This window comes from Eucyclogobius newberryi, unplaced genomic scaffold, assembly GCF_026437365.1.
Source record: "Eucyclogobius newberryi isolate DKJ021-1_F unplaced genomic scaffold, fEucNew1.0.hap1 SCAF_18, whole genome shotgun sequence".
Classification (NCBI taxonomy): Eukaryota; Metazoa; Chordata; class Actinopteri; order Gobiiformes; family Gobiidae; genus Eucyclogobius; species Eucyclogobius newberryi.
The window spans coordinates 23,900,728-23,927,257 of NW_027315812.1; the positions used below are offsets into that span (position 1 = coordinate 23,900,728).

Consider the following 26,530-nt stretch of genomic DNA (forward strand, 5'->3'; position numbering starts at 1 on the left):
GCAAGACATCGATCGTGTTTATCATATTTATTGTTCAGCAGTCGTACAGGATCGCTGGATCATAACGGACAAAATGTGTGACTGGAGGTGGGAGGTGTATGAATAAATGGATAATACCATTGTTGTTGATATATGCAACATTTAAATCGATTCTACGATTGAAACTGTAAAAAAAAAGCACTTTTGTGGTTAATTTTATGGTTCATTCATGTTTTTGTGCGAAATTGAACCTCAACCAAGGCCATTCCTGATGCACTGATGGAGAATGAAAATAATAATAATCAGATTGATGCTGGGATGTTTTTTTTTTGTAGACAGTTTAATGGCAATGAACATACATATGAAAATATATTATGAACGTAAACAATGCCTAACGGGAACAAGCTGAAACACTCAAATCTTTCACTATTTGGCCCTAGAGGTGGAGCTATAATAAAACTGAGAATATTGTAACGGTTGTTTGGCTATAAAATTCTATTTGAAAATAATTTTGTCGTTAATTTTATGTTCCAATCACGTTTTGTGTGAACCTTCAACCTCAACCAAGACATGGACATGCACATTTTAGCACAGGTCTGATGCGTTGTGAAAATATTGTTTCAATATTGTTATTGAGATAATGTAACATAATATCTAGATATAGTCCTTTTTGTCAATATCGCCCACCCGTACATGTTAAAATACTTTTTTAAGTTTTTAAGTTGGGACATAATTAGTTGGGATGTGTGGAGGCAGAATTCTCATGAGACGAAACAGGGTTTTATATGATTTTTAATAATTTGTGTAATTCACAAGTTTATCTTTTTATATTTCATGATTGTATTTATTGCAATGTATTGATATCAAGGGACAGAGAAAAAAGTAAGTAATTTTCATCATCTGACTTTAATCAATACAGATTCTTTTCAGAGACAAAAACAATTCTGCAGTGTAAATCCCCACATGAATCATTAATGTTTATTACAATACTCAATATCCAATATAGCGTATACACATTATTTGCATTTTTTAAAGGATTTGACAGGATCTGCTGTTCTCTCTGAGGCTTCAGCTCTTCCCCCGTCTCCCTCACTGCTGTTGCCCTAATGCTGGTGCTGAGAGTGACAAAGAGAAAGAGCCCTTCTATCTCCTTCTTCTGACATTACACTAATGGATCAAGTCAATATCTCTTTGGGGATCATTTTCAAACAAAGTCTGAGTCTGAAAAACACTGCTCTTTATGCGCTGTCTGCAGGTGACATAGACTCTTGTATATTTGTTCATATTTTGTTTTATTTTACAATTTTTAACACTCGTACAATATTGGTTATTTCTCTACAAAATCAAAACAGGGACAGAGTTTGAAATGTAGAATATGTTTGCTACAGGTTTCTATATGTTAGAGTCTTTAGAGCTTCTCAGAGATACCAAATTAACTCGATATTTTGTCCCGTCCCTAATAGTCAGGAATTGGCTTAAACCTTTATTGCCTTCATTGTTAGTCCTTTTGGATTAAGATGTAAGTGCAGTGACTCTTAGCTCTTCTGCACCAACAGCAGTTTGTTTCTTTCATTGATTGGCAATAAATACATCTTAATCTCTAATGTTCCAATCTCAAGTGTTTTGTGTCTTTGGTAAATGGGTTGAAGTAGTCTTGATAGCGTATTTATTTATTTAGCTCTTTTTATACATATTCTCCCCCTGATAATGAGGTTCTTAAGCCCAGTTTAAACCTAATGTAGACTTTTTGTTCCTGTTCTAGTCGTTGTTTAGTCCTTGTTTAGTGCTGGTTTAGTTAAAGCTTTGGTCCCGATTCAGTCGCAGTTTTGATGGGCCGTGAATGCACCCAATGTTGCATCTTAGGGACAGAAACACGCCTTTATTAATATAAGATTTGATCAGGAGTTCCAATGCCAACTAGGAACTGTAACGTCTTTAACCTTTAATCATTAGTAGAAAAAGCTTCAGTTGTAGTCATCTGGACTCAGTTTATTTTTTCAAACTGAGTCCAGATGACTACAACTGAAGCTTTTTCTACTATGGAACACGCCTGGACGAATGAGGGATTACACCGACATACTTTAATCATTAGCTTTATGAAACGGCATATCATGAAACCTGTTCTGCCTATCTTTCTGTACTGGCTGTCTCGTAATTTTGACCAATTTGTCTGTATAAACAATGTCATTACGGTCTCATCCGCAGGCACATTGCGGATTGTAAGCGCATATTTTGCTGACAGCCCTTCTGACTTTACCTTCTCTCGCCTCTTTTGTGTTCTGTCCCTTTCTGATAGGTGCCAATTATACAGCCTGAGCGCCCGAGCGTCCCCTAGCCACATGTGACCCTGTTAGCCGGCTTTAATGTCAACTCCCCGGGCTGGAGCAGGAGAGAGGAGGAGGGAATTACCTCGCGCTTAGTCCTCCATCAGGCAAAAGACGACCAAAAAAAAAAAGAAGAAAAAAACGATGAGCAGCATTGGACTCTTTTCCAACTGACGAACTCCATCCAAGGCTGGCTTCTTGCTCAGACGAAGCCCGGACAGTGCGGATAAGCCCTTGAGGTTTTGACATTTCCAGCTTTTTCTTCCCGCCCCCCTCCAATTTTTGTTTGTCTTGCCGCTTCTCTGGACGCGTTTGGAGCTCGGCCCAGATGTCGGGGTGCTGTGGCGGGGGCGTGCGCAGGGGCCTGGCTCTCCTGGCGATCCTCTTTGCCTGGAGGGAGAAGGCTTGCGAAGGGCTAGGTCCGAGCTCAGGGGACGCAGACAAATCCCCACAGTCGGACGGCACCTCGTGGGACGTCCTGCACCGGAACAGGCGCAGCTGGGTATGGAACCAGTTTTTCGTGCTGGAGGAGTACACGGGGAACGAGCCGCTCTACGTGGGCAAGGTAAGCCATGTGTGCATTGTGACATAACATATATATAATGATATAACAAGGTTCTTCTGATAATATGGCAGGCCCTCGGTAAACATGAGCCAGAAAGAGTCATTTACTCTAATTTTGTAATACTTTGTTGAGGAAAATGCAGTTTTGACAGTTTGTCATTCAATGTTTATCATGTTCTATGGCCATGACTATTTCAATTGTCGATTCTCAATGAAGATATGAATGAACATACAAGGAAATGTAGTTAACAAATGAAACAATTCAAAATATTTTTTTAGATTCTTCAAGCTAGCCACCCAAACACTCTTTGCTTTCCACTAATGAGCCCTGAAACCGTGAGGTGAAAACCATTTCAGGTGACTTCATTATAGGGCCGGGCGATATGATCCCTCTTATTGATCGATCTTGGTTTTCTAAAGATTTTATTTTTGTCTTTTCAAGAACAAATAAAAATGGCTTTCAGTATTGATTTTATGAGCGTAAACCGTACATAATCAATGTTATTTAACGCACACAAAAACGACTGAATCTCTATCTCAATTCAAACTGGATTAACTGCTTCATTATAGTGTGTGAAAAAGGCCAAGGTTTTGCAGTGCTGTCAACAAAAGAAAGGGTGCCTCAGTCTAAATTTTAAAACATATGATTGAACCTTTTTTTTTTGTTTTTAAATACATGGAATGAGATGTGTGTCCAAACCTTTGACTGATAATGTAGCCTGTATAAAATGTATATTATTAAATACATATACCGGTAGTTAATACGCATTTCACAAGAGGCTTTCCATCCAACTAGGTACTCCTGAGCATGAAGCTATTACCAAGCCCATTGTTCTATTCAGCTATCACTTAATGCTATGCTATAGTCATGAGCCAAATATCTGTATTTTTTCAGTTTAAATTTTTGAAACTCTAGATTTTCAGGACATTCATTCTTCAGGGTTATTAGAAACGATTTTGTCTATCTCGTCCCAAATGTTTGTAAGGCGGTTAGTTAGTTCTTGGAATCACCAAAGTCACCAAAACTATTATAACACAAAATCAGTTTATCTACATTAGCGCAAACTCCATCTGGGGTCCCAATTTTAGCGGAGGACACATTGTCATTCCGCTCACGGCACTAGAAAGAAGATTCATAATGTCTTTGCTCGATGTCAAGCCAATGTCATTTTCTCCCCTGATATTTGATGTTGATAATTACATTTTCTTGCTTCATTCCCATTGATTTTTAGTATGTGCTTGGAACATGTGGAAATGGGGTCCACTCTGAAAACTCTATAAATTACAGTTATAACATGTACAGAGGTGTGATTGACCGTCATCACCTGTCACTAGCTTGTATTAATTTGACATTTAGCGCGCCGCCCTATAACCTTGACATGACGTAAAAAAAATTAACACGATGCTCTATTGTTAGCGTAGCATGAATATCTTACAACTAAGGACACTAGCTAACTCGGCTGAATACGGAATTGTACGGGTGTTAGCATTTAGCCCAGTTACAGTTCGCCTTGTTAGCTTTTATCTGTGGCTGAGGGAATTGATAGGACATTTTGCATTTGACGGTAACATTGAACATAAAAGTACACATGTAATATATATTTTATACTTAAGGTATTTCATTCACACATTATTGAAAATAAAAGAACATTAGCAACTCTTCAGATATGTTTTGTTCGTGATGTGTAGGGTTTTAATGATAATCACTTGTTATAGTAAACTGTATTCACATATTCTCACTATTCTCTTGACACATGCGGAAAACTTTACCCTATACAGTATAACCCTTACTAAGTCATTATACATGAAAAATGAGCTAGGTTGGTTTCAAACGCAATTATCTGTTTCTGAAATAGAGTCGATTGGTTCATTCCAGCGTTCATCATATATAAAAAATAGATTTCAATTGCGGCTGGTTGAAGACACATTGTTTCTACGAGAAGCGGCGAGTGTTCATTTTTTGTTCTTTGCCTTTTTATAAACACAAAATTGGTTCACAGTCAGTGTAGATATCAGGGTTTTTGAGCAGCTTAAGCTCAAAATCTTAGTGTGGCACTATTACAGTTGTTTCAGTTGTTTGGAGATTTCTTGGAGTCCATTATGTTAGACCAGTATGCTAATCTCGATGCTAATAATGTATTATTATTTTCTACATAACTCACTAAAACAAAAACACATTTGCATTTTAAATGCAGCTGTAATTTTGTTCGACATGACTAGTTATAAATGTCAGAACCACAGCTGAGAGTAAAGATTAGGACTCTTCTGACATTTCAGCAGTTTAGGCAGATTTCCTTGGGAGTTACATTTGTTTACATCAGCGACCCGGACCAAGATGGCTGTGGGTGGCACAGGTCACATGTCTGGCATTAACCAATTTCATTCAATTAGTGGCCACTTAGGGGAACTGCAGTCTCACGGCCAAGACCATTCAAAGTGTTCGGCCTGTAACATTACAGACAGTGCTCAATTCTTTTTAATATAAAAATAAAATGGAAGGAAGTTCATTATTTTACCATTTTTAAAATCCTCAAAACATGACATTTTTTATGTGTCACTAAACGGTGTATGAGCACTGGCTGCGCTCACGATCCTCGCGAAAGAGCATCAGAGGAGCGTGTCGGACGAAAATAAAACATACAAAAGCAGAAGAAACTGGACATGACGAGACTAACGATATAAGTAAGTAGTGTTTTATGTTATTTCTCACATTTTCATACATCATCACTTTAAACACCTGACTCCTCCAAACTAAATATATATTAATAGTAATGTGTGCATTGACTAAAAGTAAACAATGGGTTGTCATTACTTTGCATTGGAAGTGTCTTCATATAAAAATTAAAGTCAATGCTCTGAATTCTAAACCATTTGTATCTTTCACAGCAAATAAAGCTTTTCACGTGCAAAAATATGGCCTGTCTTAGTTTAAAGCCCACTCACAACGTCAAGGTGCAGGCCACAAGTGAGAACACAAGACAAGGACGCGACAAACTCTGACAGGACCACGGGTAATCATAAAACATGTAGCATAAAAACAATGCCCTTTATTTAAAAAAAGAAAAAAGTCGCTGTGCGGATCTAAAGGACAATACATAGAACAGATTTTTTTTCCAGTTTTCTGGACACAAGAAAGAACAGTAAAGTCACCTTCTAAAACTCTTACTTCTCTTTTTTTCCAGACACAGCAACAAAAAACACCCTATATAACGAAAACTTTTTTTTTTTTTTAACAAATGCTAAATAAAGATATACATATCTTTTTTTTGTACTGCAATTTTTTTGTTTAAACTATTTTATGTAAGAATAATACCCTTCTGGTATGAAGTGAATAAAACTGACAAAAATAATAATAGCAAGTTTGCTAGTACAAAACAGTGACAAAAAGGGCTTCGCTATACAAGTTGTATAATATAATTCTGTGAAAGTCTATCAGATGTGCATTACTAGTGGTGGAGGTGGATCAACTTTATCAATTTATTTATAACCATTTGTTTTGTCAATATCTCTGTTTCTCTCTTAGCCAAATGATGGACCCAAATTATACAGTATATTGAGTGGCCATTTCCACCAGAAGATGCAACAGTGGTGTCAAACATGTGTCTGTGCAGCCCTGGAAACAAAGTCTTGTTTTTGCTGTAACAAAGAACTTAATTTTCAATGGGCATCAGACAGTCTGTGTCCTTGTAGAAGTTGGCCTGACGTTGCTTTCAAGATCCGTTGGAAACAACGCTTTGCTTCTTTACAAACTCATGATTTCCTCTGATGGCTTCTGCAATCTTCCTTGATTCTTCAGGAGAAGAAACAAATGGACGGGGGTCTCGGATGTTATCGTGTCAGTGCATGGTGTGCAAAGATGTTTTTCCTTAATTTTTTTTTTTTTTTACAACAAACCCCTCAGAGACATTAACATCAGAAGTATGAATAGTCATGCTCAGGCTGGGCTTCCATAGCAGGCTTCAGGTTGAACCTACGTTGAACCTACATTAATGTCACCCCTAAGATGTCTATGTTATCCAACAGTAGACAGTTGCCTGATGAGAAGACATTTGTAGGTTGCAGTAAACTGTCTGGTGGTGGGATTGCTGTTGAATCCACCATGTGCTCTGACAGTGGAGAAGAAAAGCTCTAGGTGGTCTCGACTGAGTTTATAGGTCAGTAGATAACTGCAGTAATCCTCCAGAGTCGACTCTTTCTTTCTTTGAAGCACTCATGGGCCTTGTACCCCTTTCCAAATGGATTTCTGCTATTGAGAACATCAAAAGCAGCATCAATACTTCTCAGGACATCTACCGTCTCCTCGCAGCCTCTGAACAGTGGCAAGTGCAGGTGTTTATTGCAATATTCCAGAGAATCGGCGACACTGCTGCTTAATATCTGTGTTACCAGCTTCACCTTCATCTTCTGTCTCTCCCACTTTATATGTGCCATCTTCAACTAGTCTCAGTCCCTCTTTTTCTTGGAGCTCATTCAACTCTACAAGATACTTCCACTTGATCTTTCCTGTTGATGTTTGCAGTGTACTTCCTTCATCAAGTGTCTTACGCAGCAGCTTAATCATGTGGCAGACAACTAAAACTACATGGATAGAAGAGTTAACATCATGATGAGGAAAGTAGGGAACCATTGATTGTACGTTCAAGTCGAAGTTTGCTCCAAGTGCCTTGAGCATGGGGAAATGGCACGATGGGCCTGTTGTGTGTTATAAAGATGACCGTGGTGGGAGTCACAACTACGGTTTAATGACCATGACAGCAGTAATTATTACCAGTCTAATACTGTTCTGTGTCGTCGCAAGACCCTCTTGCGCATGTGCAGAGCACGGTAAGGTGAAGGGTCAACACATTCACTGACAATGCTCTACATCCCCTTTCCTTAGTTATAGGCTATAACCATAAACAACTGAACATATGGGAAAACACTGCAGCAATAACCATACAGTTTAAACAGTTAATTCGCGTATATTTAAGTGAATACAGACAGAACCATGCCTCGTAATCAAATAATTAATAAGTTACATTAACTGGTTACATTAACTACATTAACACAATAGAGATCTCAAATAGCAATGAAAATACTCTAATGTTTTATAAAGATTATCGTTCATATTCTGGGATGAAGAACAAACTTCAACTCGGGCCATAGAGTGCTCAGAGTCATTTTCCTGTGGCGTCTGTTCAGTAAGAGAGATGCGTCTTTCTAAGTCAGTCCTACTGCTCTGATACTTGCTCTTGGATCTGACTGACCTGGAGCTTACTCAGCAACATCAGGTAAGATGTGTTTCCTGTTTCTTTTGTATGTTCGACGTTCTGACGGGATCAAGTAAGATCTAGGCCCATTGAACATCTCTTTGATGTCTTTCCACCAGTGGTTGAAGAGGTGGGCTGGTTTTGTCAAGTTGGTCATGCTCTTCCTTAGGCTTGTGCATATCGGGTGCAAGCAGTCTTTTGGAGTCAGGAAGTGTGGCGCGTGTTTGTATTGACATAAGTGATCCATGTTTGGAGTTACGAAGAATGTTCCGCAGGCTAAGAAATACATCAGTTTTGTCTTGTGACTGAGGATGTTCTTTGCACTATGGGCACCTCTCTCTGCTAACCCGTTGGACTGAGGATACACTAGAGCAGAAGTCGGCTACCCGCGGCTCCGGAGCCTTAGCTCTTTAGCTCCCTCCTAGTGGCTCTCTGGAGCTTTTTCTAAAATGTATGAAAATAGAACTAGATGGGGGGGGATATATTTGCTGTTTTAATATGGTTTCTGTAGGAGGACAAACATGACGCAAACATTCTTGATGTTTTCCAATGCTTTAAAAATGTTTATCATAAGCCTGTCATAGCCTGTGACACACGTGCCCCGCGCTGCACGGACAGGGACCTGTTGTAAACAAACCGTACCGACAGATAGCTGATGAGAACAGAGGATTCAAGGAAGAATGGACCGAATAATTTACTTTCATTGCTAATGCGGAAGGATTGTCTGCATGTTTGCTTTGTCATGAGAAGTTGTCAAACAAAAAGAGTCATTTGGAAAGAAATTTCCAGGATGTCATGAAGTAGCCTCCGCAAAGACAGTGAAGGGACATTAAAATGGCATTATCACTAACCGTCAAATCAACACATTAATTCAGCTCCAACAGACTCAAGTGCCTGTGATGAGTGTGATGTGATCGATATCCAACAGGCATATTCAGGTATGTGAACTTTGATGGGCCGATTTTGAAGAAATGATCAAATATATAAATGCAGGCTGTTAAATTCCTCTGATACGGGGGGAAAGAGAAGAGGATTGTAGGGTTATTGAGGTTTGAAGAGGACTGCGTTTTTTGTTTTTTTTCGAATCCTCAAAATACAAATGAGACCAAAAATCTGATTTCTTAATTGTATTTCTATATTTTCATCATTGCAACAAAATATGATACATTAACGTTGTAATGGAAGTTAAACTTAAAGCATATAGCAGAGTAGTCACGTGGCGCATCACTCTCCAGGGGGCGCTGCAGGGAAAATAAATATTTAATCAGGAATGCTCATTAAGTATTTGTAGCCTTGTCATTTTGATAGTCGGCTAATATAGATAGTATACACTTACAGCCTTTGTTCCCTTCATATAAGGCTTATAGAAGGCTTTTCATTTTTTGTGGCTACAGACAGATTTGTGTTTTGTTTTTTGGGTCAGATTTAGCTCTTTGAACATAAAGGATCCCTGCACTAGAGGCTACTATTAAGATGTCAGCAGCCAAAGTGTGAAAATTAGCAAATTTCTAAGATTTGGCAATTTTCCCAGTGGTATAACATGGGAGGTTAGTGTCATTGCTACAGCTACACCATACATGGCATCGGACCGATAGATTTTTATGATCGAGACACCAATGGAATAGAATTTGCGGCAAAATTTCGAAAAATAGTTCGAGCCCCATATAAAATGTAATTTCCCTCTGTAGGGGGTTCTATTGCACCCATTTAGATTCTGCCACAATTAGTAGGTCCAGGCTTAAAAGTTTAACAACTGATTGAAATTTGGGCGAAATCAGACTTGGAATGTGCAAATGGGAGAAATGTATTAAATTGTACAATTTCTGAATTTGTGGAACAAGTTTGAAGCTTTGCCGCACGTACACCATAAAATATATCATAACATTTTTTACAACTGTCATTAACAATGATAATGCACGGGATGTGCATAAGTGGACGAGTGTTTGAAAGTGGGCGCTTCACGCTCAGTCAGGAGGCGTGCTGTGCTTCCTTCACGTTTGCGTTTGCGGGATACAAACAGTGGCCAGGATGAATGACGCGAACTCATGTGGAGAGTAGAATGGATTGAAGTTGATAAAAAGATATTCCAGTAGGGAGAGCAGTATTTTGAGATCACAGTCACATCTGAAGACCAGGCGTTGATGATGTAAAAACAGAGTCACCCTCCACGTATGTTCCCTCTCTGACAGAACAGCTGGAAGCCCTCCAGCTCCACGGCGCAATTCGGGACGGACTAAGCGACTTCCAACATCTTCGTAAAGCACAAAACAGGAGATGAAGAAAAGTCTCTATTTTGTCTCATCAGCAGCTTCAGTTCGTCCAGTTTATTGGTTAGTGAGTTCACATTAGAGAGAAAATCACAGGTAAGGGCGGTCGTATGTTGGAATCCGAAGGCGCACAAGGACCCCTGCACGCTTTCCTCTTCTGCGCCGTCTCACGCTTTTAGCCAAAAGAAGGGCTAATTTGGCAGCAGATGCCAAAAAAAAAAACGGAACTAGATCCGTAGGAGTTGCACATCACTCCAAAATCGAAGAGGAGAAATCAACTCCTCCAGTTCCCGGACTCGTTGGGGTCACTCCTTACTCAGCCGCGCTCGTCATTCGTCATTTCCACTCTCTCCCCATAGACTTCTATTCATTTTAGCGGTTATAATAATAGATACCAAGGGCTACGTTCAGTACCAGGGATTATTGGTATATTATTGTTCAGGTAGGCCAACTTTGTTTGTTTGTTTCTCTTTTAGATAAGAAAGTGCTTGCAGGTCTTGTTCTGCTTTCTATTTGAACCACATTTTCTCTCCTTTCCTCGTTGAAAGTGAGTCATGTTGTACTTAACAACACTAAATCAATGTTTATCAGCTCTGGCTCATGATGTCCACGTATCGCATTCTTCTGTTTCATTGGTTTTCTATTATAGCCTCTACGTGTTAGCCGATCTGTAACTTCAGAGAACTTAGCCCAAGTCCTCCAATATGTTAAAGCGGCTAACATTACTGGGACAAACGCTTCTTATATGGGTGACCTAATGGTGGCTGGCGCCTCTCCATTACTCATCGAAAGCATAGCGACTACAGAGTTACAAACCAATTCTCATATCTTTCTTAGACCTATTCCCACCGCGCTAGAACTGGGCTCCTTGCACCTGTACTTCTATACACATATCAATAAACCCGTACTATAATGACCCACTGAAACTGGGACACCGTGAAATTTCATGCTCTTGTACATTTTTCCATTGCCCTATATAGAAACGTTAACAAATGAAACAGCAAAAGCGCAGAGTGGTTAGAAATACAGAATATTTTCAATGTAGCCAGCTGAAGTACATGCTTATATAAATGGCCGGTGCGCAACATGACAGGGTAATTTGCATTGTAATCCGTGGTTATAAAATCTGCTCAGGCTTTGTTGTAGGTGTGGATGTCCATAAATCAATGAAATGCATGTGTTGGCAGGTAAATAAATACAGTATGAAAGCGCCTATATAGCATTTAGAACCCAGCGTAAATGGTATAGTTAACATTCAGTTATGGTGACAGACAATGATTAATTCTGTATTTTCAATATAAGTGCAACTTTATATGCTACTTTGTCCTGGGGAAATAACCCACTGCACGCTATGCATGGGGGAAAGTGTAAGACATGTCTTTAATTGCATATATATAGTCATATGTTGATTAAAAAGTAATGTAATATGTATGTGACTAATAGGGTAATATTAGGCTATAGAATATTACAAATGTTGGGTTTGTTTCAAATTACATAATCAGTAGAAAGATAAAAAAAAATGGCTTGTGCTCTACGTCTCACATTCTTTCATTTAAAAAAAAAATGGGGGGGTGGCTGTAATTATGCCGGAAATATGGAGTTAATTCACTACTTTTTTCCCCCTTGATTTTTCAGCTGCCAAAAGTATATTTCAAAAGGTATCTGTACAGGATTACTCAAACATGCAGGAATAAATAAAATAAATAGAATACATTGAATACATTGGGGCAGCACCAATTGTTAGAAATACACTAATGATGAGGAAACACACAAGGTTAAAAACTCATTAAAGTTTATTATGCATAATATGTCTCTTTAAAGTCAAGTGGGATGTCAAAATTAAAAGTAACATTCGCCACTTACACACTTTTAATCACACAATTCCAATAATAACCCACAGCAATTACTAGACATCAATATGCAACCAAACAAAAATCCTACTTCTACTATCAGTACTTTACTTATTAGAATGGGACTGTCATAGTATATTCTATGATTCTATGTCCATATTTGTTGTGCATGTATTTGATTGGAAGACTACCAAACTGCTGTATATGGAGAAAAACAATATAACTCAAAAGTCTGTTTGCATCTAAAATAATACAGTGCTGGAGAACGCAAAATGTTCCCAGGTTTTGAGGTCTGTTGTTGTTGCTGCAATTATTAGGCACTATGCGTTCAACCGTGGCCTGAAGATGCTTATTTAACATTACATAGACATACTTTATGTCTGCTACACGCTTAGCAAATGCATACATTTTTACTCTCCAGCCTTTTTGTTTGCAAAGTGTATCCAGGAAAATCTAGGACTCAGTCAAACATTGTGTATCCTTAGCGCTAAGTGCAATCTCCATTCTGCCAGATCTCAGTGCCCACAAATCATATATTTGTACAGACATGATGAAAAATTATTGTTCCGTACAGATGCCAGCATTACTCACTCAAGTTGAAAATGAAATGCAAACCAAACCAATGCATTATAAATATGTCAAAGAGTCAGAGTTTTCAAACTTTAGTATATATGCTGCAAGTTAGACCTCTGTTTCTCTACTGAAACTTTTGTTGACAGGAAATAGAAAAGCCAGGATTTAAACACCCAAATGTCATGAATCCAATGTCTTTGTTCTGCAACAGCAATCTGCAATAATCATGACAAGTCCAGTGGTGCATTTAACTATTTAAATTGTAATTGGGGCAGCACCAATTGTTAGAAATAAAACATTAGAACCCAAACCAGCCATAGTTTAGTTTAAAGGTGTTTTAAGGTGTCACTTTTCTCCACAGGGGGCTTCACCACTTGTTTGTTTCTGCTATAATGTTTTCGCTTTTATCTCCACCAGAAAAAGTACATAGTGCACATTTAAAGGCCTAACTGTGAGTGGGCTTGCATCTCTGGAAACTTGACTCAGAGCCTCCTCCAGCTTGTTTCCATAAAAAACATGTTTTTTTCTATCGGTAATTGCATAAAAAACTTATATATCTCCATGGAGAATGTTAGGAAGTATGGTTTTTCACTTTCTATTCCCATGGGTATTATGCAAGTTCACACTGCAGAAAGTGCCTTTAAGATAGATATGTGATATAATTTATACAGTTGTGAATCTCCACCTTGTGACATGGAGCTGGCATCATTAACACCTGGGATTTCAGCCAGCTCAGTTTTGTGATTATTATAACCATTTCTGTATAATTTGAGATATGCAGCAACTTTAATGATCTTTGGGTTTCAACCTTGTTTCAGCCGTGTTTCCTCATCATTAGTTTAGTCGAGTATGTACTTGTACATGTTTGAGTTAATCCTGTATTGTCCTTCTGCAACAGAGGCTTGGGTGCTCAGAAAATGTCCGTTTTCACATAGCCCCTATCCCAACCCACTTCTCTGGACTTAAGTTACAATTCATTGAAAAAGTAAGATTTTGAGTGACACATGTAAGGCAAGGCAAGGCAAGTTTATTTGTAGAGCACATTTCATACACAAGGCAATTCAAAGTGCTTCACACAGCAGGAAAAATGCATTCAAATCACAAAGAAATTACAGAAATACAATAAAATTAACAAAATTAAAAATTATCAATCCAACTGATTTTCTAAACTAATAAAATCACAAACAAAAGAGAAGAGTGCAAAGAAAAAATCCTTTCAGTCATATGCGCAGCTAAACAAAACTGTTTTTAGCTTAGATTTGAACATTGTCAGAGTAGAAGCCTGTCTCACATCTTCAGGAAGACTGTTCCAGATTTTAGCTGCATAAAACTGAAACGCAGATTCCCCATGTTTTGTCCTGACTCTGGGCACCAGCAGGAGGCCGGTCCCTGAGGTCCTCAGAGTCCGAGATGGTTCATATGGCACTAACATATCCAAGATGTACTTTGGTGCTAGGCCATGGAGAGACTTGTACACAAGCAGAGCTGCTTTAAAGTCTATTCTCTGAGCCACAGGGAGCCAGTGCAGAGATCTGAGAACAGGACTAATGTGATCATACTTCCTGGTTCTAGTCAGGACCCGAGCAGCAGCGTTCTGGATGTACTTCAGCTGTTTTACAGCTCGTTTGGAGAGACCAGTGAGCAGGCCGTTACAGTAGTCTAATCTACTGGAGACAAACGCGTGGATAAGTCTCTCTAAATCTGGTTTTGACAGTATATTTTTGATTTTGGCAATGTTTTTTAGATGGTAAAAAACTGCTGATGTTATTGATTTGACGTGGCTATTAAAGTTCAAGTCTGAGTCCATTATTACCCCCAGATTTCTAATTTGGTTTGTAGGTTTTAGAGCGAGACTCTGGAGGTGACCGCTAACACTTTCTCTTTGTTTCCGTTGGACCAAAAACGATTATTTCAGTCTTGTCTGAGTTCAGCTGGAGAAAGTTGTTTTGCATCCACAAACTGATCTGTTGGATGCAGTGACAGAGTGAATCTACTGGTCCATAGTCACCTGCCGATAGTGAAACATAGATCTGAGTGTCGTCTGCATAATTGTGATAGGACACATTTTCACTGCGTATCAACTGACCCAACGGCAGCATGTAGAGGTTGAACAGAAGGGGACCCAGGACTGACCCTTGGGGCACTCCACAGGTCAGGGTCATGTGGTCTGAGACACAGCTACCAATTTCAACAAAGTACTTCCTGTCTTCCAGATAGGACCTTAACCAGTTTAGGGCAGTGCCAGTGATGCCCACCCAGTCCTCTAGTCTCTGTAAGAGGATCCCATGATCGACAGTGTCAAAAGCAGCACTCAGATCTAACAGAATTAAGACTGAGGCTTTGCCCGTGTCAGTGTTCAGGCGGATGTCATTTGTCACCTTGACAAGAGCAGTCTCAGTGCTGTGATGAGGTCTAAAACCTGACTGAAAAACATCAAATGAGTTGTTTATTAAGAGGAAATCTGTGAGCTGTTGGTAAACAACCTTTTCAAGGACTTTGCCCCAAAATGGTAGATTAGAGATGGGCCGGTAATGACTCAGTACTGCGGCGTCAAGACTGCTCTTCTTTAGGAGAGGCTTTATGACCGCAGTTTTCAAAGACATTGGGAATGTTCCAGAATGAAGCGACATGTTAACTATGTGAGTGAATGGTGCTAACAAACTGTTCAGCACAGACTTTAGAAATCTGGTGGGTAACACATCAAGGCAGCATGTGGATGAACTCAGACTGGTGATAAGATAAGATAAGATAATCCTTTATTGTCCCACATGGGGAAATTTCATTGGTGCAACGCAGGTAGATACAGAGGTAGATACAGAAGAACAGATCACTTATAGGAAGTCTGAAAAACACTTTCAGTAGAAGATCTCCTATAAATAAAAAAAAAAAAAAAAAAAAAAAATGATCTCATGGACAGTTTTGTCAGTTACTGGTGCAAAGTGAGTTAGCTCTAAGTGTCTTGGTGGTTTTAGGGTAATCTTTTGCATTGTGGGATTTATAGCATTTTTAATGCCCTGAACTTTGTCATTAAAGAATAATGCAAACTCATTACACTTGGATGTGGAAATGAGTTCTAACGGCAGCTGAGCTGGAGGGTTTGTTAATTTGTTTACTGTGGCAAACAGGACACGCGAGTTGTTACTGCAGCTTCCAATTATTTCAGAAAAATATCTTTCCCTAGTTCTACATAAGATTAGGTTGTACATGTTCAGCTTTTCTTTGTAAATCTCTTTTTGAACCTGGAGCTTTGACTTGCGCCATTTCCGTTTGGCCCTGCGGCACTCCCTTTTCTGTGCCCTGACCGAATCATCATTTCTCCACGGCGCCTTCTGCTTATTTTTAACCATTTTAGCCTTTATAGGGGCGATGGTGTCCAGAACATTCAAAACACTAGATGTAACAGAGTTCAACAAATCATTTACATTAGAACATGAGACATTTTCAAAGTTTATCATTTCCATAAACAGTGCACCTGTGCCATCACTTATGTGTCTCCTCTGAACAACTGCAGTACCAACCGGAGGTTTGGGAGAAACAGACAGGTCAAAGAAGACACAGAAATGATCAGACAGAGCAACATCGACCACATTAACATTTTAAATATTTACCCCCTTTGTAATTATGAGATCTAGAGTGTGTCCTTTGCTGTGGGTGGGGCCTCTCACATTCTGAGTAAGACTGAAGGTTTCAAGGACAGCATCAAGCTCTTTAGCGTTTCTGTCACAAATATTATCAACATGCACATTGAAATCACCTGTAATGACCAAACCATCAAAGTCTGTGCATATGACTGAAAGCATCTCAGTAAAATCATCAATACAACTTTGGCAGTGCTGGGGAGGCTTGTATAAAACAATGAAGAGAATGGATGGAGACCGTTTTAGCTCCATTTTAAAGGATACATACTCAAATGATGAAAACACCCCAAAAGACAACCTGCGGGTAATTATTTCATCTCTAAAGACAGCACAGACTCCACCCCCTTTTTTGTTTTCTCGTGTTTCAGATTCAAACTTAAAGTTGGGTGGAGAAGATTCTATCAGAACTACATTTCCTGTGTTTTTGTCAAGCCATGTTTCAGTTAAAAACATAAAATCAAGATTATAAGAAGAAATAAAATTATTAATTAAGAGAGATTTGTTACATAAGGATCTGACATTTAGCACAGCAAGTTTCAGACTAGTTTCAGTGAGACTGGGCTTTATCTTTTCACAGGGAATATGAATCACATTTCTCAGATTGGGCCTGACTCGCATTTTGTTTTTCCATCTCTGTGATGATATGACTACAGAAATAGCACTAGGGGGGGCTCTTTTTACATAGGGCCCCGGGTTGGTTTGATTTTTAATGTGACAATAAGTCCCGGCAACGCTGAGACCCAGTGCATCCTAGCTATGGGAGATACCAGGTGAAAGGCGAGGTTGGATGGGTGGTGGGGCTTTTGTAGCCAAGGAGAGTTTGGGACCAGGTGAGAGGCGAGGGGGGATGGGTGGTGGGGCTTTTGTTGGTGTAGTCGGCTTGTGCAGGGAAGACATAGCCCTTGCTATATTGGGCGTGAGTGGAGCCATCTTAATGCCTGATTTGATCAGACTTTCAAAATGGCTGGGAAGGCCCATGGGTGAGAGTGGAGATGAGAAGGAGAATGATGAATCTTTAGTGGGAGTAGATGTTGCAGGGGGAACCCAGGGCTGGTGTGAAGGCAGGGGCGATGACAGGGATGTTGTTGGGCTTGTCACAGATGGGTCCAAGGCCTTTGAAGATTGTTCCTTTGCTGGAGGCGGTGGAGGAGAATGCGGAGCAGCTGGAGCTGAATCCTTTGCTGGTGGTGGTGGAGCAGCTGCTGATGAATCCTTTGGTGGAGGCTGAGGTTGTGGTGCTTTTGATGTTGAAACATTGGCTCGGTCTCTGGCTGATGGAGCAGGAATTCTTCTCTCATTCGTCTCTTCTCTAACTATCTGCTCAGGACCCTGTCCAGGCCCAGTCCAATGCCTCAGAGCGTGGAGCAGGTTCTCTGTCAGCACCCTCACTCCACCTCTGCATAGGTGGGGGCCATTTCTCTTAAACAGGTCCTCTCGTTTCCAGAATAGATAGAAGTTCTCAATGTAGTGTAGTCCTCTCGGGGAACACTCTTTGGACAGCCATGTGTTCAGCTGAAGAAGCCGGCTAAACTTGTTTATCCTCCTGTCGATGTTTGGAAGAGGTCCACTTATGAATGTTTTGATTTCCATTTTATCAAGCACGTCGAATAACTTCAAGAAGTCTTTTTTCAAAACTTCAGTCTGTTCCCGCCGCATGTCCACTGCACCCACGTGCACAATCAGCTGTTTAGCTCCTCCATGCTTAGCCATAATATTTGGAAAGAGTGACGTTATCTCAGAAACAGTGGCGCTTGGAAAAGAATGTGTGTTTATCTTTTCATGCGTCACGTGACTTATCGCGCCGTCCCCAACCAAAACAATCTGCGTAACCTTGGCTCCTGGCACAGATCCTCCTCGCTGTATTTTGGCCACGTCATCTTTCCTTTTTTCATTTAATTCCATCTCTGAAAGTGGTAAAAATCTGTTGGTCAGCTGTATTTTAGGCGACTTCACGTTATCTTTGTATCGTTTAGGCTTTGCTCCAAGTTTGTTCCAAGAAACAGCCTGGTCTTTCTGGTTTTTAGACAGTTTTGGAAACGACACAGAGTCACTGCGGTTTAGGTTGAAAGTAGCAGTTTTTCTTGTAAAAAGTGTGCTCTTCTTACCATCGGTTGACACAGGAATGGTATCGTGAAGAACTTTTTCAGATTCCAAAACAAATATCCGTGTTTTCAGCTCATTAATTTCTTGTTGATATTTCCGACAGCGTTCACAGTCTTTCTCACTTCTTCTCCCGGACATGTCGCTGGCGTCAGATATGTCGTTAAAACTGGAAAAATTTTCTTAAAATCCTTGGTTTACTTGAAAAAGTCTAAAGCAAAAATGTTTGGAAGACAAAAACTGATTAAAAAGCAAAATAAATAAGGAAAACAGCGATAGCAAGCGGAGCGAGCAAAAAAGCGTGTGCACTCGGAGCGAGCAAAAAAGCGTGTGCACTCTTCGGAAGCAGAGGTAGCATGTAGAGGTCTGAAATGTCACATAGTCACTCATAATTAAAACATGTAAATGACAGCCCGCTGCTTGTTACAGTGAAATGTCTATGATCCGTTTTGAAGTCAGTGGACCTGTATTACTAAGCCGTTATTGAGGTTTAGAATGAGCAAAAAGTAAAACGATGATCTAGCTATGTTATAGTTCAATAGTACTTGGAAAAACCCTAATATGTCTTCTTTAATACTGGAAGTTCTTCTTTGACGGCTCAGTTTATGATATTTATCTTTTCCAAACTAAAATCTACAAGTTTTGAGGCAAGAGTGCTGTAAAATATAAGCAATTTTTCACTTAAACCACCAAAAACGAAAAAAACAACTATCAAGCAAAGTTTAGATAGCGTAAAAGTCCAGCCAACTTTTGTCAAGTGCAGTTTGTGACCCCTCTTCCCACCTCGTAATATATACTACCATTAATACTAGATGTTCATTTTATCCGTCTCCCGAAACCTGTCCTCATCCTTTAGCCGAGGTGAAAAGTGCAAGCGCTAGCCGAGGTGAGGAGCCGCCAACAAATCACCGGGGTAACAGTCCGGCGCTTGCTCGAAAGATTCCCGACATCTATCTACATGTTGTGAATCCTTTTAATAGTGCAGAACGGCAGACTGATGGGTGAGCCGCCTTGGCTTTGGGCACCGCTGTACAAACGATCGGCTCCATGCTCCCAAAATGGGTTGCGCGCGTGGGCCAGATGGGTCTCGGATCGCACTCTAGATCCCCGCTATCTCCGAGAATTTTCGCTTCTTCTTATTCAATTAGTTTTTGTCTTTCCGCTCTTCGGCAAGATAATCACAGTCATCTGCATGTATTTGCCGGGGCCTGCGCGCACGAGCTCATCTCCGCGCCGCCTCTGAACTGGATTAGCGTCTCCACGAGGAATTAGGATACATTTGACCGTCCTATTGTTCCTCCTTCGTTATTTCTTTAATTATTTTTTTGCCGGAGGGCTGCTGGGAGAGAGGCTTCGATCAGCGCGGGGGAGGGGGTTTATTAGCGAAACTTTTAGAGTTCAGCTGCAGGTCAGTTTCCTGTCCGCTGTGCCAGAAAACATAAGGGTGATTGTGGGGAAGCGTAAACAGCATGCTGCGACAGAAATGATTTATGTAAAAGCAAAGTCGTGTATGTATTTGTGTTATCAAGGTCTCTGTGCTGGGTTTGAGAGTAACAAGCAACAGCAACTAGGGGTAACTAGGGGTATCCAAATATCACGATATTACTACGCTATTCATTTAGATATTGTGGAGAGGGTATTACAATTGTAGAATCAATACCTTTCCTGTTTAAACTGCCTTGACAAGACTTAAGTGTAAATCATGTGTCATAAGAATTCAGTATAAAAGGGTTTCATTATTGATGTATGTTGCCTGCATTGAAATGCCAAAGAAACTTATAAATTGATATATTGTGACATATATATATATATATATATATATATATATATATATATATATATATATATATATATATATATATATATTTGGATGATAGAGTATCACAATATTTTGGTTGTCGTTAAATCCCGACACAAACTGACAACTTTCAATTGTAATTTTATATTATTTGCACATAACAGATTAAAACCTGGAAGATGATATGCAATGGATCAAGGGTTAGGAAGGCGTAATATTGTATATAATTACTCTCGTTAAAATCGTTTGGGAAGAAATTCACTGCAGCTAATTGACATGCTCTGATAATACAAAAATGATATTGTTTTTGGCTAAATGAAAGTGTAACATCATACCTACTGTGCTACCATGTTGGCAATAAATAAAGGAGACACATTTTTTTTTTCTTTTTCTTGGTATTTGATATTGAATTTTGGTTGTTAAAGTTAATTTACAATATTATGTCCCCTTTAATGAACGTTTTTGTTAGAAAATATACACTTTCTGTTCTGCACCAAAAGTTGTGCGGACTTCATGAGCTGTACTAGTTGGAAAGCTCACAACAATTTAATTAGCAGCACAAGGTTAATTAAGTGTAGCTTATTTGAACAACTTCATGTGACAATAAACTTCCACAACAGTTAAACAGCAGTTCAAAATCATAAATAGAACATGACTAATTAGCTAAATACTCACTTTCTCTAATCATCCGTCAAAATCCTCACTTTTAAGATATTTTTAGGTTTTCAATTATTCATTTTCCGTTAAATGCACCATTGGAAACACTGTAGTTGTGTTTGAATGAATAGCTTGCTTTTACTTTTGAATTAACATTAAAAAAAAAATCGCCAAGAAAATAGCACAAAGCCTGGGCCAGGGACTGCACTTGACAAATGCCAGTCAACGTCGAGTCTCTCATATAATTTGCAAGTTAAAGAAAGACGGCACCTTCAAGATTGTCAGATTGCTTTTCTTGTTAGCAAATCCCGAAGGACTCGACCGGCCTGATTACGCATTCATAGAGGTGTCGAGATACACAACATGCAATATAGACATTTTTCAACGCACTTTTCTTTCATTCTTCCATATATATTCATCGATTTTTCTCTTTGATGTTGTCGTCTATGCATAGCTTCTGAGCCTGTTGTCTGGCGGTGGAGTGTCAGACGCGAGTACTTCTTTACACCTGACCTCTCGTGCAATCTCCGTCACCCTTTCCAAATACGAGAAATCAGATTCATTGACTCTCCCCGGAGGCGCCGCGAGGAGCCTGAGTGCTTGTCATATTATCCACGGGCTTAGATCATAACTGTCACGTAGCGCAGTGTAGCTTTGGTATCGCAAGGGCACCAGACGACTTCAAAAAAAAAAAAGAAGAAATTAAAAAACAACATAAAAGGCCAGACGAGCCCCCAACCCTTCCCGCGATCTGGGTTGAGCGACGCAAAAGGTCCAGCTGTGTCAGAACAATGACCCGGCGACAGATGAAATGTGCGTTTTTTGACAGCGCGGAACATGTAGCGCGGGGTTTTGTGCGGCGGAGCAGCATGTAAGGCAAATGACCTCAAGCTTGTCACGAAGATAAAAATATTAACTTCGATCAAGGCAAAAATGATGAAAGGATTTTTGACTGCTGTTAAAAAGGTTCGGTGTCTCGGATCTAATATTAATAGTCTTCGATGGAAGTCGTACCAGCAGTGCCACGTGTTTTAACCTTGAGCAAGCGCCGCTCCGATCTTGACTGATTTTGCGTCGTTCTACTGCTAAACGCGGATAATGCGACGCTAAGTCATTGAAGGGAACTTTGTCTTTCACCTCGCTCCCATTTTGAAGTAAAATATCGGCATTTCCCAATTGACTGTTAATTGGCATATGTATTGACGAAATCCATCACTCGTCTCCTAAAAAGTAAAATAGATTCTTAAATGTGTCACGTTGTAATCAATGTCATTCACAGGTTGGCGAGGCTATCAATATGAACTGTTGATATCATTGTCATTTTGCCTTTTCCTTTGACCTATAGATATTGCAGATAAAGTATTTGTATGCGTTTTGCAATTTTTTAATACAACAAACTGCTATTTTATTGTCACAATACAATATTTGCAATTTAAAGGTATCCATGTAACATTTCTGGTCATGCTTGTCTCAATCGAGATGTTATTGCTTTAAGATAAGAAAAGATAAGATAAAGGGGAAGTTCTAGTCTTGCAACACATAATTTAAGAACAAAAATAAGAACTCAAGGAGAAACATTTTGAATATTTTGGATTCCACTTTCGTGCTGATTTTGTATGAGTTAATGTTTGTAATACACCATGGATCCCCTAATCCCACTGTAATCCTTTTATGGGTTAAATGTTTAGTCTGTCTTCTTCCAGTTAATCCACCTTGTTTATTCAGTCGGGTTGAAAGAAATAAAATTAAATAAAAAGTCATGAAAAGGACTCAAATTTGACAAATTAATCTCAGTGTTTGTAATGATGCCAGTTTTTTTCCTATAAAAGTACAAATGAAACAAATAAAAACAGAATCAAACCATTTAACTAGAGTATGATAGAATATACTTTCGTTAAGATTGCCTAAAATCTGTGAGTAAGCTTGCCTCTCCGCAGATCTGATCTGTAACTTGGCTTGGTGGCATGACCCTAGTCTCAATGAAGATTAGACAAGCTTAATGCCATACCATGGATCATTCTAGACAAAGCGGAAGAAAAGTTACATAGCACCTTTTATATTTAGAGATGTAATTCCATAGTAACAAAGGCCTCGTTTTGGCTGTTAGTACAATTTTACACACATATATATATATATATATATATATATATATATATATATATATATATATATATATATATATATATATATATATATATATATATATATATATATATATATATATATATATATATATATATACATATATATAGAGTCAATAAAGTTGGTGTGATCACTCATTGGTCCAGGAGTGGGCACAGGTAGAAAAGGTTTCAAAGGTGGTCGTCAGAAGTTTAGTCAGTGTTCAGAGAAAACACACTTTGTACATGCAGGGGCCTATCTTCATCCTTATCTGTCCACAGCACAGTTCTAATAAAGAGTGTTTGAATAATGACAGAACCAAGCAGACACTTATTACTCGCTGTAGGGCATAGCACCAAGACATCTTTGTCACAGCATAGCCTTCAACCTTAAGATAAGTAACCGTGAGAGACCGCTTAAGATAACGGGCTAATAGTTGATTTTCCCCAATGCAGAAGTTTTGTTTCTGTGGACAGCTAGCAACAAAGGTTTTAGCTTTGATTGATGGACAGTGCAGAGGTTGCATATCTCCTGTGTCCTTCCTGTTAAAAGGGTCTACTGAAATTAAAAAGATGATGAAATTCACCTATAAAAAGAACACTATGAACGGACATATTATGCTTTTTTTTCTAGGTGTTTAATATTGAACTTGTAACATAAAAGGATCATCACGTTACATTGTAAACGATGAGCCCGGCCTCTGAGCGCTCGAGTCTTCTTCTTCTTCTTCTTCTTCTTCTTCTTCTTCTTCTTCTTCTTCTTCTTCTTCTTCTTCTTCTTCTTCTTCTTCTTCTTCTTCTTCTTCTTCTTCTTCTTCTTCTTCTTCTTCTTCTTCTTCTTCTTCTTCTTCTTCTTCTTCTTCTTCTTCTTCTTCTTCTTCTTCTTCTTCTTCTTCTTCTTCTTCTTCTTCTTCTTCTTCTTCTTCTTCTTCTTCTTCTTCTTCTTCTTCTTCTTCTTCTTCTTCTTCTTCTTCTTCTTCTTCTTCTTCTTCTTCTTCTTCTTCTTCTTCTTCTTCTTCTTCTTCTTCTTCTTCTTCTTCTTCTTCTTCTTCTTCTTCCTCTTCCTCTTCCTCTTCCTCTGCTGTGTTTTATGGCAGTTGGTTTCCAAGTGTTTCTTTACAAAGTCATTCAAGTTGATTTCATATAATATGTCCCCTTTAATAGAAGTTTCTGTTAGAATAGACACTTTCTGTTCTGCACTAAAAGTTGTGCAGACTTAAACGCTTGAGCTGTACGAGTTGGAAAGCTCACAACACAATTTAATTAGCAGCACAAGGTTAATTAAGTGTAGCTTATTTGAACAATTTTGTGTGACAACAAACTTCCACAACAGTTAAACAAAATCATAAATAGAACATGAATAATTAGCTAAATACTCACTGTGCCCAATTATCTGTCCATTGCGGTTGTAAAAGATAAAATAAAAAGTCCCAAAAAGGACTAACATTTGACTAATGAATCTCAGTGTTTGTAATGATGCTAGTTTTTTCCAATATGTACAAATTAAAAAATAAAAATATAATGCAACCATTTAACTGGAATATTATAGGATATACATTAGTTAAAATCTTCAAGAGTAAAACTAGATCTATTTTCTATCTAATGCTAGAAAAATACCTTAAAAAATCTTGCAATCTTACTGTCCTCGCCTCTCCGCAGATCTGAGCTGTAACTTGGCTTGGCGGCATGACCCTAGTCTCAATGAAGATTAGACAAGCTTAATGCTTCATGCTTAAGATGATTGGAGACCATTAATATGCAAAGTAATTATACTCTTCCAACATGTTCTAATCTTCTAATACTTTCTCAATTCATAAACTCGCTTTAGCTTCTACCAACAAACAGATTTGAAGTGAACACTGTTTGCTTTTTTGCACTCTATCACAGGTAAGTACACAGCCAAGAAAGTACATTCTGTTCAGGCTTTGAAGTCTGCACTGCACGTACTTTTCCGTTGTTGAGCGTTTCATTTACAGCATGTTGCAGCAGGACTCTTGATTTTCCGTTTGAATACTTGACAGAGCTTCAGATCTTTTCAATATATATTCTCCTATACTCTCCTCCTTCTCAATATATATAACTGTAATTGTCGTTGGATTTCTAAGAACCACTAGAACAAACCTTTACCAGGTCAAAAAGGGTCAGTCTAAACAGCCTAAACCTGGACTAAAACGACTAAATCTTACTGAACATGATAAACTGTAGAACTACTTTCCTCAGCTCAGGCACTATCAATAACCAGTAATGAATAATTAAAGTTCTGCTCCAAACAATGTGCAGCATCAATACTAAAGAAGTAAAAGACTCCCAGTAGAGTACGATGTCCCCGTGTCCCACAGAACCCCTGACCTGGTGAGAAAGACATGCTCCGTAATACCATTTCTTCAGTCGGCCGTGACAAACAAAAAGAACCCGTCGCACAATTTGGCCATTTGTTTTGGCTGCGAGCAAGAGCGAATATGATACAGTCGGCTGGTACGGAATGGGAAGTCATCAATTTGTCCTAGCCTTCCCCCTCTTGCATCTGCATTCCGCTTGGCTTTAATGCATTCTGTCAGATTTCGGAATTTCGCAACCAAATGTCCTATTATGTGTTGGCGCCGTGCCTTGGGAAAGTGTAGTCGACCGGAATCCGCTGTCACGTCGAGACGGCGGAAAGATCCGTTAAGGGAAACAACCCGTGCTGCGCAAATTGGTGACGGTCGTATTTGAACAAGGCAAACACAGGAGCTTTTAACAAACACTCGCTGGTAAACATAAAGTGATTAATATTTCGGTCAGGGGAATTGAGGGGATAAATATTTGCTAATGGTGCAATGTGTCACTTTTGCTGAATAAGCTAGCCCGGCCAACCAGTCCCAGTCACATTAGCGAAAAGAAAAGGAGGGGTCTGGAATCTCTCCCGGTTAAATTTTTCAACGTAATGTTTCTATGTAAATAGGGCAATGTCTAATGCGATGCTCAGTTGGATTGGTTGCCGTTTCCCTTAGCTTTGTTGTATCCACGATGGTTATTGTTTAGCCTTTCGCAAAGATTATTAAATTCATTTATTTGACACAGATAAATATGATATGACGCTTTGCTGGTTGGTTACTGTTTTAGCAATACCTGCTTTTCGACACCAATATGTGAAAATGTATTATTGGGATTAAGGAAAAAAATCTCAAGCTTTTAATCACGCTGTGTCCTATTTCAAAAGATACTGAAGATACTCAAATCTATCCAGTTGTTAGTCAAAAACGAATTTAACCCGAGCACAGCTGATTCTTATCTTATTTGGAGTGGCGTTCTCTTAAAGGCTGGAACACACTAGGCCCTGATTTGCTTATCCCTGACTTTGGATTCTTGTGAGTGATTTTTAAGCCGCTGTGCTCTTCATGTGTGTCAGTATATTATAGTATACCCATAAAA

The 26,530-nt window shown here is 39.1% G+C and overlaps 1 protein-coding gene across 1 annotated transcript in view; it reads left to right on the plus strand.

Moving 5' to 3' along the window:
* Window positions 1-26,530, plus strand: part of cdh7a (cadherin 7a) — a 292,083-nt gene that overhangs the window by 15,093 nt on the left and 250,460 nt on the right. Inside the window, exon 2 of the mRNA XM_072451151.1 lies at window positions 2,276-2,868. Within this exon, the coding sequence (XP_072307252.1) occupies window positions 2,632-2,868 (237 nt within the window). The 5' untranslated portion in view covers window positions 2,276-2,631. The remainder of the gene's footprint in view (window positions 1-2,275; window positions 2,869-26,530) is intronic.